At 37.7% G+C, this 16,718-nt stretch overlaps 1 protein-coding gene across 1 annotated transcript; it reads right to left on the bottom strand.

Annotated features, from left to right (window-relative positions):
* Positions 1–6,358: 6,358 nt before the first annotated feature.
* Positions 6,359–16,544, bottom strand: EIN2 (NRAMP metal ion transporter family protein). The gene is made up of 8 exons (XM_086569786.1): positions 16,405–16,544; positions 15,115–15,998; positions 14,127–14,213; positions 13,888–13,998; positions 13,580–13,792; positions 9,992–10,183; positions 7,199–9,862; positions 6,359–7,014 (listed from the first exon to the last, which is right to left on the bottom strand). The coding sequence occupies exons 2-8, from the start codon at positions 15,361–15,363 to the stop codon at positions 6,637–6,639; spliced, it is 3,894 nt and encodes a 1,297-aa protein (XP_086425912.1). The 5' UTR covers positions 15,364–15,998; positions 16,405–16,544; the 3' UTR covers positions 6,359–6,636.
* Positions 16,545–16,718: the final 174 nt, after the last annotated feature.

The following is a 16,718-nucleotide window of genomic DNA, read 5'->3' as shown; positions in this document are numbered from 1 at the left end:
CAGTACATTATCTTAATGTGTTATACACTATGCCATACATCCAAATGAGAATGAATTTGCCCATCCTTTCCCCCTTTTTTAAGTTGTGGGTGGATGTTAATGACAATCTCATTGTTATGGAGAACATTCCTGCAAAAAAAATAAATAAAAATAAAAAAATAAATAAATAAATAAATAAATAAATAAAAATAAAAATAAAAATAAAAATAAATATATATATATATATATATATATATATATATATATATATATATATATATAGGGTGGGATAGAGGCATAGTCACTGTAGCCACATTCTAGGCACAGTAACTCCCATCCACCGATCTGTTTCAATCCTACGGATATGGGTAGTTCAATCAGCCAAATACGAAATGCGAAATTATTTCGAGAAAACAAAATTTTCGAAACAAAAAAATAGAAAATCTCCAAAACAAAAAAAACAAAAGATCGATCTATTTCTCTTTTCTCTCTTAAACCTTCTCCTTCAAAATTAGATCAATCTCCAAAATTAAACCTCACTGAGCACATGCTTCCACAGAGGGTGTTACCAAATATTTGAAGCCTGCTATCGCTGACTTTCTGTTACAGAAGGTAAGCTTTTTGTTTGTTTTTTTAGCTGCTATTTATTTCCATTTAGTGGTTGAGCTAGATTTAGTGTATGCCACAAAAATCTGTTTTTACTCTGGATAAACGGAGACTAGTTTTGAAGAGAGAGAATCTTGAAGGGGATTTAGGGGAAGAAGGATTTAAGTTTTGAAACAATCTGGAGGTTTTGGTGTAGCATTGAAGTTTGGGACTGTTTTGAACTTGTGCTGGAGTTGGTACTTGTGGGGCTGTTGTTCGACATTGTAAATTTGGGCTGGAAATATCTTGAGAAGATTGAAATCTTGGGGTTGATGGATTGTTACCACCGAAAAAAAAACCTAAACTTGAGTCTACTACTACTTCTTAGGAGTACTAGGTGTACTTGGATTTGGGATTTGTTTATCTGAAAATGAAGTTTGATGATCTGAAGATGAATCTCTTGGAATAGATGTGCAGAAAGCTCTTCTCCACCCAGTTCCACCCATATCACTCTGTATAAAAGATGATAGACACAAGAATTAAAACGAAAGAAAAGGGAGTTTGTTATTTGTTGTATTCCTAGCTAGCTAAACAAGACAAAATGATAAGATGGGATGATATTATTCTATATACAGCAATAGAAGTCATCTCTTTTGCTTGACTTTGCAGTACTCTCTGCAGCATTTTTCTGGAAACATCTTCAAAATTACTCTTTGGTAAGTGATCATTGTTATAAATTATTTTTTACTCGTCAATAAGCGATTTTCTTTGCTTTGAATGTTGCCTGATATCGATCATGGTTGCAGACAAAGAAAGTCTTTTAGTCGGGGGTTTATCTTTGTAATAAGGTGCGCCTATATTCTTTTGTAATGTTTTTGTTCACCAAAATTGCTCGAGTTAAAACATCTACTCATAAATATGAACTCACTTTCCAATGAATGGCGATCTTTGCAATATTATGTTTCTATACCTATTTTGTGGCATCCGGAGGAAACCCACCACCAAAAAGTTAAAGGCGGCTGCTAATCCGTCCTCATAACTCAACATTCAAGTTTATGTTGTACTTTGGAAGAAGGAAAAAAAGACAAAAGAAAAAAAAAAAAGCTGAGAGTTGGAACAACCGGGTTACTTCCTTTCTCGTTCTATCTGACTAGTCATGTGAAGAGTTTGTGTCAATATTTATCTGATGAGTTCATTCTTTTTAAGTTTTCTGGCGGCGAAAAATGAAGTTTTGTCATCATATACCGCGAGAATAAATATTTGCAATAGATTAAGCTAAATACCCGCTTGTTGTATGTTGGTTATTATGAATCAATGGCGTCCACATTTAATCGAGCATTATCTGCATCTCTGTTCACTTGAAAGATTATCAAGTTTCACTTTTACGATACAATTATTGTGTTCTTGGCACTTTGAGCTATCATATTTAACACCGCTGTATCTGCGTCAGCTCTATAGTTGTTGATCTCATTGTTGTCAGGAAAATTGGATGTTTCATTTGGATTGCATGTGGTGTCATGGTTTGGAGTGACAGACACCAGTCTTTATTGGTCTGTTGACGTAGTGCTTATTTTGGATTTCGATCATGATTGTTTGTGAGGGCGATCTTGAGTTTTAAACATAATGGAAATCATCATACAAAAGATTACTTCTATTCAGAATTGTTATTTGTTAACCTTACCAGAAAAACCTGTTCATTTCTAAAGTTTTCAGTTTCTATTGGTATGCTAGTTTTTATGGTCTCAAGATCAACCTCGCCAAACGTTACTTCCATGCTGTTTAGAAGACCCTCTAACTAGATATCTTTTAAGTGTTTTAAGCCGTGGCCAATCGCTATACTGAACATATCAGCTACATACCATTTTTTTTATGCCAATTTGTACCCAACTTATTGAATGTGAAGAAATACATAAAAAATGAAGCTCGGACTCTGTAAAAGAGAGGAGAGAAGAATTCACGTAGAAAACAGGTGGGAGGTTTCGATATTAAAGTTTGTAAGGACAGAGATCTAACTAACTAATGGACCGATACAACCAACAAGGGGATCAGAACTTCAAAAGTATTGATAGTCTAAAACAAAGGGAAAGCCTGTCGATGACGTTAGCATTATGCTCCAGACAAGATAGCACCAACTGGAATACTAGTCAATTAGAAATGCAAAATTTCATGGCATAGTGGTGACAGGCACACATTTTAAATATTTCTTTTTGCCTACACAAGTTTCCCACCACGTAACCGAATACCGCCCCAATCAATATTGCTCTCTGAGGGAATAAGCACCGAAAGTGTATAAATTATCAACACAAAACAGCCGTGATTATCCTCAGATGCAGTGACAAGCAAATGTTTATGCATGTTGTGATGTGTGGCTTGTGCAGGTCAGAGAGAGAGAGAGAGAAGCATCAAATGTGAATAAAAAAATAAAAATAAAAAGTAAATCATGAAACTACAATTGGTTGCACATACACAAGATTCATCAAGTATGTCCAACCCTCAAAGAGTTTTCTAAATAGATCCGACCATGTAAATTTTACACGGACTTTAGTACACAAACTTTGATGTTGATTCCTACCTGACACTAATAGATCAAACTAAGGAAGAAGTTCACTTGTGGTCTTGTGGATGTATCGTCAGCCTTCAGAATTTGTTGAGTGATCGTTCTTTTGCTTGGACGGTGCATGAATATCAGTGGCATTCATGGCCTCATTTTGATGGCCCTTCATTTGAAGGAGAAGTCTCATCTTTCCTTGGAATCTCCGAGTCTGACCGGACATGATTTTCTTCCCACATCTTGCTAAGTTCAGCAATCATTTGAGTGGTCACGTGTTGGGATCCAGTGGCAACAGAGCTCTGCTTATCTTCAACACCTTTGTCCTTAATTTCAACTGCCACAAAATGTATTCAAAGATCTACATGGCTGCCGTTGAGGTCAACAGGTTGGCCATTCAATGTCCCATCTGTTCTCTGTTCTATCCCTCGCAACACCGGTGGAGCCTCGAGACTGTAGCAATGGTCCCATTGTCCGGAAAAATCTCAATAGATGTCCCAGTGAGTTCTAGCTTCAAATCTTTAGTTTCATCTCCATTGGCTGCTCCTTTTAAACATGATATTCCGCTACCCCCGCAACAATTCAGCTTGGTTGAGGTTATCATGTCCTCCTTTGAGGGTGTATCGTCTTGTCTTTTGGCAATGCATCTAATGACCGAGAAAGAAGTTGAATCACCGGACCGACCTCATTTGCCTTTGTTCTCTAGGGGTGTATGTGAGGAGAGCATACAATTCTACTCACTTTGCTTGCCGCAAAGCCCGATGTGAAGGTCGAGGAATTTGGTTCATGTCAAATGGAGCCCCTTTGACGACATAGTGGGACTAGACTGAACCGGAGAGAGGAAGATAATTCTCGCAACTTTAGATGCCTCGGTCTACGGATGCCACGCCTTCAATGGAAGAGACTTCGGGAACCTTCACTACTTGTTCATCTTTTGATCATTTTGTCTTGTTTAGCTAGCTAGGAATACATCAAATAACAAACTCCCTTTTCTTTTCGTTTTAATTCTTGTGTCTATCATCTTCTATACAGTGATATGGGTGGAACTGGGTGGAGAAGAGCTTTACGCACATCTATTCCAAGAGATTCATCTTCGGATCATCAAACTTCATTTTCGGATAAACAAAGCCCAAATCCAAGTACACCTAGTACTCCTAGAAGTAGTAGTAGACTCAAGTTTAGGTTTCTTTACTGTGGTAGCAATCCATCAACCCCAAGATTTCAATCTTCTCAAGATATTTCTAGCCCAAATTTACAATGTCGAACAACAGCCCACAAGTACCAACTCCAAAGACAAGTTCAAACAGTCCCAAACTTCAATGCTACACCAAAACCTCCAGTTGTTTCAAAACTTAAATCCTTCTTCCCCAAATCCCTTCAAGATTCTCTCTCTTCAAAACTAGTCTCCGTTTATCCGGAGTAAAAACAGATTTTTGTGGCATACACTAAATCTAGCTCAACCACTAAATGGAAATAAATAGCGACTAAAAAAACAAACAAAAAGCTTACCTTCTATATCGAAGAAAGCGGTGACGGCCAGAGCTTCAAATATTTGGTAACACCCTCTGTGGAAGCATGTGCTTTCGGTGAGGTTTAATTTTGGAGATTGATCTAATTTTGAAGAAGAAGGTTTAAGAGAGAAAAGAGAAATATATCGATCTTTTGTTTTTTTTTTTTTTGGAGATTTTCTATTTTTTGTTTGAAAATTTTGTTTTCCGAAATAATTTAAGCATTTAAGTATTTGGCTGATTGAACTACCCATATCCGTAGGATTGAAACAGATCGGTGGATGGGAGTCACTTTATGTCAGAATGTGGCTAATGTGTGCCTCTATCCCACCCCATATATATATATATATATATATATATATATATATATATATATATATATATATATAAAAGATAAATATACAGGCTATTCGATCTGAGTTATGAAATTTGTAACTAGAGGAGATGATAGAGTGCATTTTTTTTCAATAATTGAAGAGATAAAACTTCTGACTCCATTTTATGGTATATACTATTACTATATTCCCAGCTCTGATGTGCTTAGAATTTTTGAAAGTGTCTCTGAGGAAAATTTACCTGCAGAAGCAAAAAATAATTGTTTCATTGCTGCAGTTGTTCAACTCTGCTAAAGAATGCGAAGAAGTTTGGAGGCCTGACTCCCCTCATCTCCACCTCAAGGAGATTGCGCTTACTGGGTTTTGTGCTACTTCTCATGAAATCGAGTTCACCAGATATTTGCTCAACAATAGCCCGGTGCTCAATAAATTGACCATCAACTATTAGCCTAAATTTTATGATCAAAAGCTTGGCCTCCATAATGGGACGCTCGCTCTGCTGCTGTGGGAAGTATCTTTCGATGCTTTGAATAGTAGTTCTAGAAGCCGTTAAGGACCTTGGAATTATTACCGAAAGAAGAGATGGAAAAATGTGCAGCAGAAGCAGCCTATAAAAAGGAGATGGTAAATCAAGCCAGTTTTGCAGCTTGAGAAAGTGTTAGGCCCTGATGTGCAATTTTAAAAAATAAACCCCTACCGGTAATTGATAATTAACATTTTCTTACATAAATTTTCCCCTCGCATCTTCATATACAATATTTTGTAAGACATGATCTATAGGAGGAACAAAATGTAAACTAGAAAAAGCTAACAGATTGATTTAGGCCAGCAAGATAGTCTGCAGCTCTATTTATTTCTCTAAAAATATGTGAGAAGGATATGAAGTTTAATTCTGGCCTTTTTTAACTCAATGGCAGCAAGCACATCTAGGCAGTACCAAGAAAGTTTCTCCGGTTTGTTGATTGCATTAATGGCTCTCAATGAGTCTGATTCCACTTCTACTTCTCTGCAGCCTTCCTCAATGCATCTGCATATACACATTACGCTTCAATGGCCTTGAGCCCTGTGCAATTACAGTTCGAGTAGTTTACACTTTTCCTGATTTTGTTGTCGTAGACTAAACACGCTTGCATTAACATTGTCTCTGTCAGACTGAGGATTCAACCACCACTGATTTGTTGCCATTTGAAAAAAGAGAAAACTGAACGTCTTAAAGAAATTAGAGAGAGAGACATCTATAACTATCAACACCTTGAAGAAACCCTCTACTTCAAAGGAGTCCAATTAATCTTTTACATGAAAATTTTACAAGCAAAAGAGCACAGCCAAAGGCGCAAAATGCATCAGTAATTTAATGCAAGGCTATCAACTGATTAACTGTTTAATTAAACAACACTCTACCATTACAATCTACAAAATTCAATTAAATTTCAAGGCATTGCATCACAAGGTTCTCAATCTCAACTATGACTTAATTTCACGTTCAACTATGCCTTAGGTTTTTCCATTATGTCCTTTTGCCTTTTTACTGCAATTGATTCCAGTAATGTGTACAGTATGTATATATATAGATTAACAAATGGAAAGGAATTGCAGATATTACTTGTACAAGGTGAACTGGATTTCCACAATTTCAAAGCGCAAAAATCCTTATCCATGCTGAATCATACACAGGCTGTTACTACACACAAGAGGTGGCCATGGGGACCTTGCGTGAACCAGACCCACCATCATGAGTTCCAACTGGTTTGTTAGAAAGACGACGCTTGTAACGCTTGAGAACTGATGCCAAGTTCTCTTTACCTTTGGGAAAAGCAACATCACCTGCTGCAGTACCAGTTCGGCCCTTACGACAGGACACTGCAATCTCAACATCCTTAATTATTTCAAGTACTGTGTTTGCAGTCGTGCATTTTCCCCTGCCTGGTTTTGCAATTGGAGGTAATAGTCCATTAGGCGGTGGGGAGCTAGACTTCCTTGCATCTGTCACTGGCATTTGAATGCAGAAGCAGGGAGGAGAGGGAGACCGCGGTTTAGAAAATGCTGGATCAAGAATACCCTGCAACAAATAAAGCTTGTAAATTAGTAAGTTCCAATTGTCCATCGTAAGTGTCAGAACAGAAGAACTGCAGTAATCAGATATTGATCAGAAACACTTTGAACCTCGGAAGTTGTCCCATATAACTCTTTCATAGTAATGCATCAAGATTTCAAGAAGAAGAATTTATGACTATGAATTTTACCTGAAGGCGATTGAGAACATAAGTATATTTCCCCCACAGCTCTGGACGACTTTCCATAAGTGAAAGCTCCAAAATCCGACGAATGCACCAAACCCCAAAACTCACTATCAGGTCCACTCGCCAAATGCAGTCCTCCCCACAATTAGAAACAGAGGAAACGAGAAATTTGGCACGATCAGCATCATGGTTCTTCACATGTTTCCTATCAGAAGAGAAGTACTGGGAATCACCCTGACCAACTTGGTTAATATCTGCATCATAATAAAATTTCTCACTTGCAGCTACTCGATCGATCAAATCCTCATCTGCCCCACCATTTTGTTTAAACAGCCAATCACAACCCTCCCCCATATTCAACAGCTTCAAGATACAATATCGGAAAGATTTTAGCAGCTCAATCTCATCTACACGGGAATCGCATCTCGGTAAAACTAAACTAGTTTTACTTCCCATTTCATACCCTAAACCGTGATATTTGCCTGCCACACCAAACAACTGCTCAGAAGGTTGTGTAGCCCACAGAGATTTTGTGTCTGAATTAACATTTGACTGCATGGTGAAAGCATCTCTGTAGATCTTCGATGAAGATAGTTCATCATAGGCTGAAGGAACTCCCGCTTTGGGTCCAGCATTTGTATGTAGAGATTTATCATACACAGTTTTACTAACAGAAGGCCCGAACCCAGGAGGGCCATTCCAACGAGATCTCCGATCTACAGAAAAAGAATCTCTTTGTGGAACTGCAAGTCCTGAAATGTCAGGCAAGCTATGGTACTTTTTGGTAGAGGAAGGAAAACCGCCGTTCTCACCAGATCCATATGAACCGGGATCATAATAAGGTCTCTCCGCTTGCAACCTGCTACCTCTAGATATCACAGGGTTATGCACGCTAGTTGTATGAATGGTGCTAACCTGGCTTTGTGAATTTTGCCCTAAGCCATATGTGAGCGGATCTCTGTAGCTTGCTGGAGCAAAAGATGGGGACTTAGGGGTTGGCGAGTCCAATAAAGTATTGAAGGAATCTGAATTTTTGTCTGTAGTTATCCTACTTAAATAGGAGGCAAGTTGATAACCATGTATAGTGGCAGGCTGGTCATCCCACCCTTCAGGTGATGCCGGAAGGCGCAAACTAGAATAACGCCTCTCACCAAAATCTTGTACACCGCGGGACTGCCTTTGAACATATCCATCCAAATGTTGCAGATCAGTTGACCACATTGAGGATCCTGTTTGCAATCCATAAGGTGACTCTATACTGCTAGCTACCCTCTGTTGCTTAGGAGAGTTGTAAATATTTGATCTAAATGGAAGTGCAGCTCCTCTTTCAGCCACTGAAGGGAAGTATCCTGAAGAAAAGGCCACTGTGGAATTTGCTTGTAGTGATGGAGTAGTTGGTTTTACATCAATGCCAAATAAAACATCCAAGTTCTTCATTTTCGCTTCTTTAGTTGCTTGCCCATGAAAGTCATACAACTGCCCCCAGAACTCATCAAGAATAGCAGCCAATGAACGTCTGGCAGAACGACCCAGTCCAGACAATCTTGAAAGGCTTCCATTACCATTGCCACCTTCTTCACTCTTCCCGCTAAGACTCCTAAAAGATCCTGGGCCTTCAGATGTTGAAGTGGGTCCAGAAGCCTCTCTGTATAATTCATCCTGTTCCCAGATATCCCCCAGATCTTCGTCCTTCTCAATCTGTAAATCTACCTCCACTTCCAAAGTTTTCCCAACTGGGGCTACAATCTCAATCTCATGCAAGGTATCCTCTAAAGGCAATTCAGAATCAGCTGCCTCCTTATCTACAATTGTCTCAGGGACCAACTGAAACGAGGATGTTGAATCTTCAAGTTGGTGTGTCGGAGTTATCTGACAAGTAACATTTTCCTCAATGGGAGATAACTGAAACCGATGATCAGAATTTCTAATTGTGTCAGACAAGACAAAGTCAGATTCAACAACTGAATTATCTGAACGAGTATCTACAGACTTCTCTAATGTTTGCTCTTCTGCTGCAGGATCCTCTTGTTGAAATTTACTATCATGTGCATCATTTGGCTCTTCTGTGTAAGGTTCGGGTTGTAATTCCCAGTTCCTCATCTGCGTATCTGCTCTCAAGGTAGCAGATTTCAATGGTGTAGCTGCAAGCCAGAGCATGAATAGAAGTGATCCAAAAGCAGTGACAAGAAGAAATATATAGGGAAGTGACATACTGCTTCCAATATTCCACCAAAAGTCACCCACCCAATCACTATGGCCAAACAACATCTCTACTACAAAGATAATATTTAGGCCAAGCATCCCAATCAAGGTAGTCAAAGCCAAAAACTCCATAAACTGAGAGATTTTGTAGACACCCATTAATGGTCTTGATGAGGCAACCCGAAAAAGGGGAATGACAGAAGATGGAAGCAGCATAGCCAGTATAACTTGAGTGAAAACAAGCAGCTGATATATCCCTTCGGCCCCTGAATTCCATGTCGAGTAAAGAGACAGAAAAATGACAAGCATCCTAATTGTAGCCCGATGAATCCAAACAGGTAGGTCCATCCTTAACAATTCGTGCAGTACAACTTGCCCACCCAGATTCCAAGTTAATGCCGTGATGTGACTTGAAATGAACATTACAAGAAAAAGGAACAAAAGAGCTATAGGACTCCTGAATACCTGTTCCAGATATTTTTAAAAAAGAAAAAGAAAAAAGAATCAGCATGCACTTTATATGCTAAAAGAATCCCATGCATATGATATGTCAGTAACGGAGAATTTGATTTGCAAATGGAAGCTATAACAAACCTGGTCCATTAGCAAAAATATATCTTGAAAGGTAAGCACAACCAGGCCAGCACTATGAAAAACTGATGCTGCCGAGCTCAACACCACATAATTGACCAGGAAAATGCCACTGAAAATGCATAAGATTGCAAAAAAATGGTCATGGCATACAGAGCTCTTGGATGCATTTGCTAGTCGCTTCTGCTTCTGCTGCTGCATAAATATAAAAGAAAGGGCAGAGTTAACTAATGTGAAGAAAAAGCAAAGATATGAGATATCTTTTGGCAAGACTTTAGCAAAAACCAATTCAGGTCAGAAATGTATTTGGCTTTCCACACGACATTGTTTTTCTTTTTTCTTTTTTTTTTAGTCAATTTTGCATTCCAAAAAACCAAAACTTACAGAACAAACAAAGTCATCCCTTGGTGGTAGGCATTACCAAGTCACTAATAGCCATAGCCCATACAAAAGACTAGTGCAGTTAATTTACCCCACTAGAGAGTACCAATTACATATGAAATTTTAAAAATCATACAAGACCTCCCTAATCTCCATACAAAACATTTTATTTTCCTGCTGGAATAAAGTGGTGGTGGGGTGATGCACGCAATACCCTTCCATACAATTCTTATGATTATCCTTTGCGTCGTTCTCAAAGATCCTACAGTTTTGCTCCTCACATAGTACCCTTATAATAGCTTTTGGATTATAATCCACTAACAACTTTGCTCTTGCCGACAAAGGACTACACTAGACATCCTTCCTTAAAGCCTCCCCGAAAAGACATTGTTTTCAGACTAAGAAAAGATTCAGTAATCATAGTTGGATTAAAAAAAATTACTTCTCACTCCCAGCAGTTCGTTAATTCCTGCATTCGATTTTGCTTTTATGTTGTGCCTGTTTAATTGAAAGCATTTCCATGTAAATTTAACTAGAACATGGGACGATGTTTGACAAGATTACTGATGCAGCTAATTACATCATAAGTTGGTAGATAAACCTCCAAAATCCCTCCCAAAACATGCAAAATATTAGGAGTACGACTTTCAAGCACTCAAGCTCATTAATATTGGATATGTGGAAGTTTTGAAATGCCTGTAAAAAATTCACCAACTTTTCATTCATTTTTGTAAATTCTTAGTGATAGATCCACCCATTAGCTACTTAAACATCCTACATTCTAGTTTAAATTTACATGGATAGACTTCCAGATTTACATTACAAGCACAGCCTAAAAGAATTCCATACACTTTGCAAAAGTTCTTAAATATATTAAATAAGCAAAGTTACTTTTACATTAGGGACTGACTCTCCTAATACAAGGAGAGTAGACATACTACTATAACTACCTACTCGATATGGAACTAAAACCCATACTCTAACATGCTATTTCTCTAACACTCCCCCTCAAGCCAAAATATACAAATTATGTATATTTCAGGCTTGAAACTACAATGAGTAAACCAGCAAAATACATGGATACTATCTCCCCGCTACGTTTAACCACAAAAACAAAAATAATATTTACACAAAGCTCCAACCACAAGCATCATCCTCGAACAAGCACCCGCAACAACATCAACAAACAAAAACCAAAGGCTCCGGACTCGCAAGTCTCGGTAGCTCCAAATGGATCCAGACATATGTGCCAGCTTCAACAACAAATGCTCCTCATCTAGGGGTAGCTCAAGAACTGAGTGCAACGAATAATTGAAGAGCTTGACTAACAAGAACAAAGGTTGAGTTCGATCCAAGAATCAATAGTAAATACCAATGATAGCATTTAGTGTGATGAATCCAAGCAAATCATGAACAAATTGGGGGGATGCAACCAAAACAAGAGAGACCTTCATTCAGAAGTCAACTTCTAACCACATAATTAAATTACTCGCGTCCAAAATAATACTTCTAACATCACTTGATAATAATGTACCAACAAAATAATTCAAACACTCCCCCTCAAATCCCAACGCATATACTATAATGAACTCCCTTACAAGCATTTTATCATAGACAGATAATGGGAGCATCAGAAAACAACTACAAACACCTCTTATAGAGGTAGTAAAAGTTGGTGAAACACCATAGTAGTTGGCACCACTACGGCATAAAAGGGAATCAACCCCTGAAAAGTTGAACCATCATTGACAACAGCAAATATATATGTGCTCCTCAAGCAGGGAGCTATATAAAAAACCGGTGAAACACCCAAGAACTCAGCACCACGACATACAAGGGAGTCAAAACCTTACAAGCTGAACCATAAAAGGGAGTCAAACCCTTACAAACGAATGTGCTTACCAACCAAACAATAAATCATCAGGGATTCTTATCACATTTTGAACTTTGAGAGGAGAGGAAGTACACATAACAAGCACTAACTATTAAATTGATAGTCAAGACTCATAGTAGACAATAAGGTGGAACCAAGAATGGATTTGCACCACAAAGATAAGGACATAAATCAATTACAAGAAGCCCAACACCACACCAATAGCCTCTTCCAACCTTGCTTCGCACACACAAGAGGTCACTAGTAACATATACGAGGGGGGGAAAATAAGGCCATAAATCAAGGGAATCCACAAACAGTAGAAGCAAATCATCACCATCCGACTTAATTGGGCAGCAAACAATCCAGCTACCAAGCGTGTCATGCATGTCTTGTCTTGTAATCTGATCATTTTAGTTTTATCTAAGAAACCCGTATACATAAAAATATGTTATTCGCCGGAATCCAGCAACCTGCTGGTCACCGGCCCAAAAACCAGTGACCGGAAACGTGAAACCCTAGGTCTGAACCCTAAAGCTCCGATACCATGTAAAGTTCCTAAATATATTATATAAAGAAGGTGTAATCAATATTAAGGACTCACTCTCCCAAAATAGGGAGAGAACGTGAAAGAAGACTCCTAGTTCTTCAATGTGGGACTAAAACCCACTACATATAATCCTACTAACTCAAAGAGCACTTAATATCTAACATACTCAACACATTTCATCAGCCCAACACTAGGGTCTCTATCGTTCTTCCCATAAGTCCTCCATCCCAAAGCAGTTTGTCATTTCCCACATCAGCTTCTGCTTTTAAAGGAGTTCATCACGTCCAATACCAAGGTCCCTCGTACTATTTTAAATAGGGTCCTCATACTATTTCACAAAAGTAAGATGATTCGAAGATAAAAACGTGACACAATAAGGTGTTCATATAAAAAACTGTATTATATTCTCCTAATTATCCATCCTACAAAAGTCTAGGAGCTCGGGTATGTACTTTGTAGGCTTTGTTCTCTAATGGGGGCAAGCTGAAGAATCTAGATTCAGTGGTGACAATCATTAACACCATTGATTCCCTTTCTAAAAACAGAGTGAACGTTTTTAATATAGTCAAAGTTCAAAGCCAATGTAACATTTTACGCATAAAAAGGTTGTACTCATCAATTTAGAAACGCAGACTGTGAGAACAAGTTCTTACTAAAACAGATTTTACAAATGTAAGAATTTAAACGAGACTGGACAATGACTTTGACAAGAAAAACATGCAATATAATGTGAACTGTGATCCATGCCAAAGAGGGAGGGGACATTTTAGAAAGAAAATGTGGATACCTGTAAGATAGAAGAGTGAACATAAAAGTTGTGAGGCATAATATTTGCTCCAAGAAGACTCATAAGTGCGAACACACTCTCCCCGCTTAACCTTGTAAGCATCCCACTTGTGACCTCTGGAATTTCAGTTTGGCTAAGTAGTACTGCAAGTACATAACCTGCCAATACAAAGCCTGCCATGCTTACAAGGACAACTTCTGCTTTACACTTTTCCTGAATAACAAATACAGATAACAATCATTATGATTACTAAATGCTTAAATGGAAAAACAATTGGGAAGACAGAGAGAGAGAAAATAAAAACTTACCATAACGAATCTAAAAAGTGGAAACAGAACAGCGTCAGTGGCAGTAAAAAGGAGACAAGCAAACAGGTTCAGCCCAAAGAGAAGATTAAGCCCATGTGCAATTCCCATAATCTAACAAGCCAAGAGAATTATACGTTAGGGGATCCTAAAGATGGCTCATACCTGGCCATGTAGGCTTGTGTTCGACATTCACCCTCAAAGAAAAATAACGGAAGGATGAAATGAAGCACAAAAATTACCATAGTCAGGTCTAAGATAATCACTGAAAGTTCTGCTTGCATTGCCAAAAATATGCATGTGCACTTACTGTACTCCTCACTGCAGATCTTTTGCAACAGAAGAAACCACGATTAGTTGGAAATATCAAGGCAATATATATCAACACTAATACAAATACACTAGTTAGTAGTTACCAAGAAAACAACATGTGTTAACCATAAAACCATCAAACCGCACTTTTGACAAGTAATACGGAAATTGAAGCTTATATACTAGTGGTCATGTGTGTGAGCTGAGGTGAGACCATACAATAGCAAATTCAGCTAATTTAGTAATAACTAGTGGAATGGTATGAACTCTATAGGAGGAACACTTGTGGATTATAATGTCGGATTTTCTTTCTACCTTTTTTTCTGATCTTTTTTTCTATCCTGTTTTCTTATTATCCATGATAAGTGGAGCAATCCCAGGATATAAGATTATTATCTCAACAATCTGCTAACGAATTTCTGTTTACAAAGGTGGATATGAGATTATAATCTCAACAATCTGCTAAAGAATTTCTGTTTATAAAGGTGAAGGTGGAGGAGGACTGGAAGGATATTCTTTTTTGTTCTGAACAATATGTCCTGTTGGTTGCCTCCTACATCTCTTGATTTGTTTCAATACAAATTTAAATTCGATTCCATACAACAAAGCTTGTAGGGACAGAGACAACAGTTAAATGAAGAATAACAAAGCACACACACAAAAGAAGCAAATAAGAAAAATAGTTGGTTATAAAAGTGCGCTAGCGGGGTACAATCAACCATATTTTTTTATTAGAAGAGTATAAGGACTACAACTCTAATGTGATATATTCCTTCTAAATCTTTCTCAGCATTATCAAAATTGGTAAACAAACATGATATCTGTTGTGGTACAAGATGTTGTGATTATAACCCCGAAGTTATGTGTGTCTGTGTGAGAGCCAAAAATCCAATTAAAAAGGGAGAACTGATGTACTACCTGTGCAAGGTTCTTTTCAGTGACCACACCAATACGGGCAGCCATGTATTGGCACAGAATAGCAGCACAGTTGAAAATAAATAGAAGTAACACAAGATCATTCCCAAAACGGGCGCCACCCTCCACAACTGCAGACCACTTTCCAGGGTCGATATATCCCATGGAAATCAGAAACATGGGCCCAACAGCTGGAAAGAGCCGTGTAGCCATACCAAACACTAGGTGGTCATTTGCAGTCTCGGCTTCCATATATTCGAAACTTAAACTATCTGATTTTTTCAGTTAGTATGATTCTTTCTATGAACTAAGAGATATGCAAATCCTCTATGAAGCGACGAGCTCGACAAATCACATGTTCTCAGATCACAATGCTTCAACTGAATCCGTGACATACATAATACGATATCTTTGCAAGTCTCCCATCACATCTGTAGCTCCAATTATGTAACCATTTCTGTTTGCAGCAACTGAAAGCTAGAAGCAGATTCTTATTATCCACGGAGCATAATTAAGTAGGGACACCTTTATCCAATGACAACTTTAATGAACAATGTTTTAAAGTCCCTTCTAATGAGTTGACCCAATGCTACCCTGAAACCTTCTTCTTCAGAACACATTTATTTGTACACCAACATGCTAGCTTCAGAAAAACGAGGACGTCCCCAAACTATTATCAGCAAGAGAGCAACCAGAAACTCTCCTTGTCAATTTAGACAGATAAACAAATACCACTGCCCTTATCAATGTCAATGTACTAAATGACAGGACTCTAATCAGAGACTCCCTGTATTTTTGATTAACACATAAGCCAGAGACCTCCGTGTAATTTATAGTAAACTAGCTCCAACTCTTACATTGCAGTTAAAACATACTCCGTGAGACACCTGTACATCCCATTAAAATTCAGTTAAGTTACAAGTAAAGCAATCAAATATATGCCTTGAATCTCAAGAATGAAAGAACAATAACAAGAAACAAGTATCAAGTAACTATAGTGATTCGCCTACTTCTTTATACTGGGCATTCACATATTCAAACAAAAAACCAATACCATAATCACAAAAACGAAACTTAATTAATAACAACACTAAAAACAAATAAACCACAGTCAATGAATTAATTCAGATCTTTACATACAAACAAAGTCAACGTCATAATACAACCCAATGACTTGTACAGTACACTTCAAAAATATTATTGAAAAAAAAAACATTAACTCTAAACACTAACAAATTAACTCAAAATAGATCTAAACAAAAACAGATAAAGTTTGATGAGTAAAGCTATTACCTTTATTTTTTTAGCTAGTTTTAAGTTCAAAAGTGGAAAAGAAAGAAAAGAGAAAGAGAGATTAGAGAAGCCCGAAGAATGTGGAGGTGTGTAGTGAAAAAGAGATGGATAGATAGATATAATAAAAAGGAAAGAGAAGAGAGAGAGAGAGTAGTACGTGTTAATGGAAAGAAGAAAGAGAAATATAACTGCGGTTAGTTAAATAAATGTAGGCTTTAGTTAGTTATCTGTTGGTTACTTTTAAGTAATAGTAACTTTTGGTTTGTTTGTTGCTTTGTTGTCAGGAAGGAGAATATATATCCTTACATTTATCT

Source organism: Coptis chinensis, chromosome 7 (assembly GCF_015680905.1).
Source record: "Coptis chinensis isolate HL-2020 chromosome 7, ASM1568090v1, whole genome shotgun sequence".
Lineage (NCBI taxonomy): Eukaryota > Viridiplantae > Streptophyta > Magnoliopsida > Ranunculales > Ranunculaceae > Coptis > Coptis chinensis.
This window is presented reverse-complemented; position numbering and strand designations above follow the sequence as displayed.

What these genes read in the sequence shown, in the direction of transcription:
- EIN2 (XM_086569786.1), bottom strand. Translation starts at nt 15,363, where the DNA reads ATGGAAGCCGAGACTGCAAATGACCACCTAGTGTTTGGTATGGCTACA. An exon ending in TTATCTTAGACCTGACTATG is followed by an intron (nt 13,999 to 14,126) that starts GTAATTTTTGTG and finishes TTGGCTTGTTAG; the next exon opens with ATTATGGGAATTGCACATGG. An exon ending in TATTTTTGCTAATGGACCAG is followed by an intron (nt 9,863 to 9,991) that starts GTTTGTTATAGC and finishes TATCTGGAACAG; the next exon opens with GTATTCAGGAGTCCTATAGC.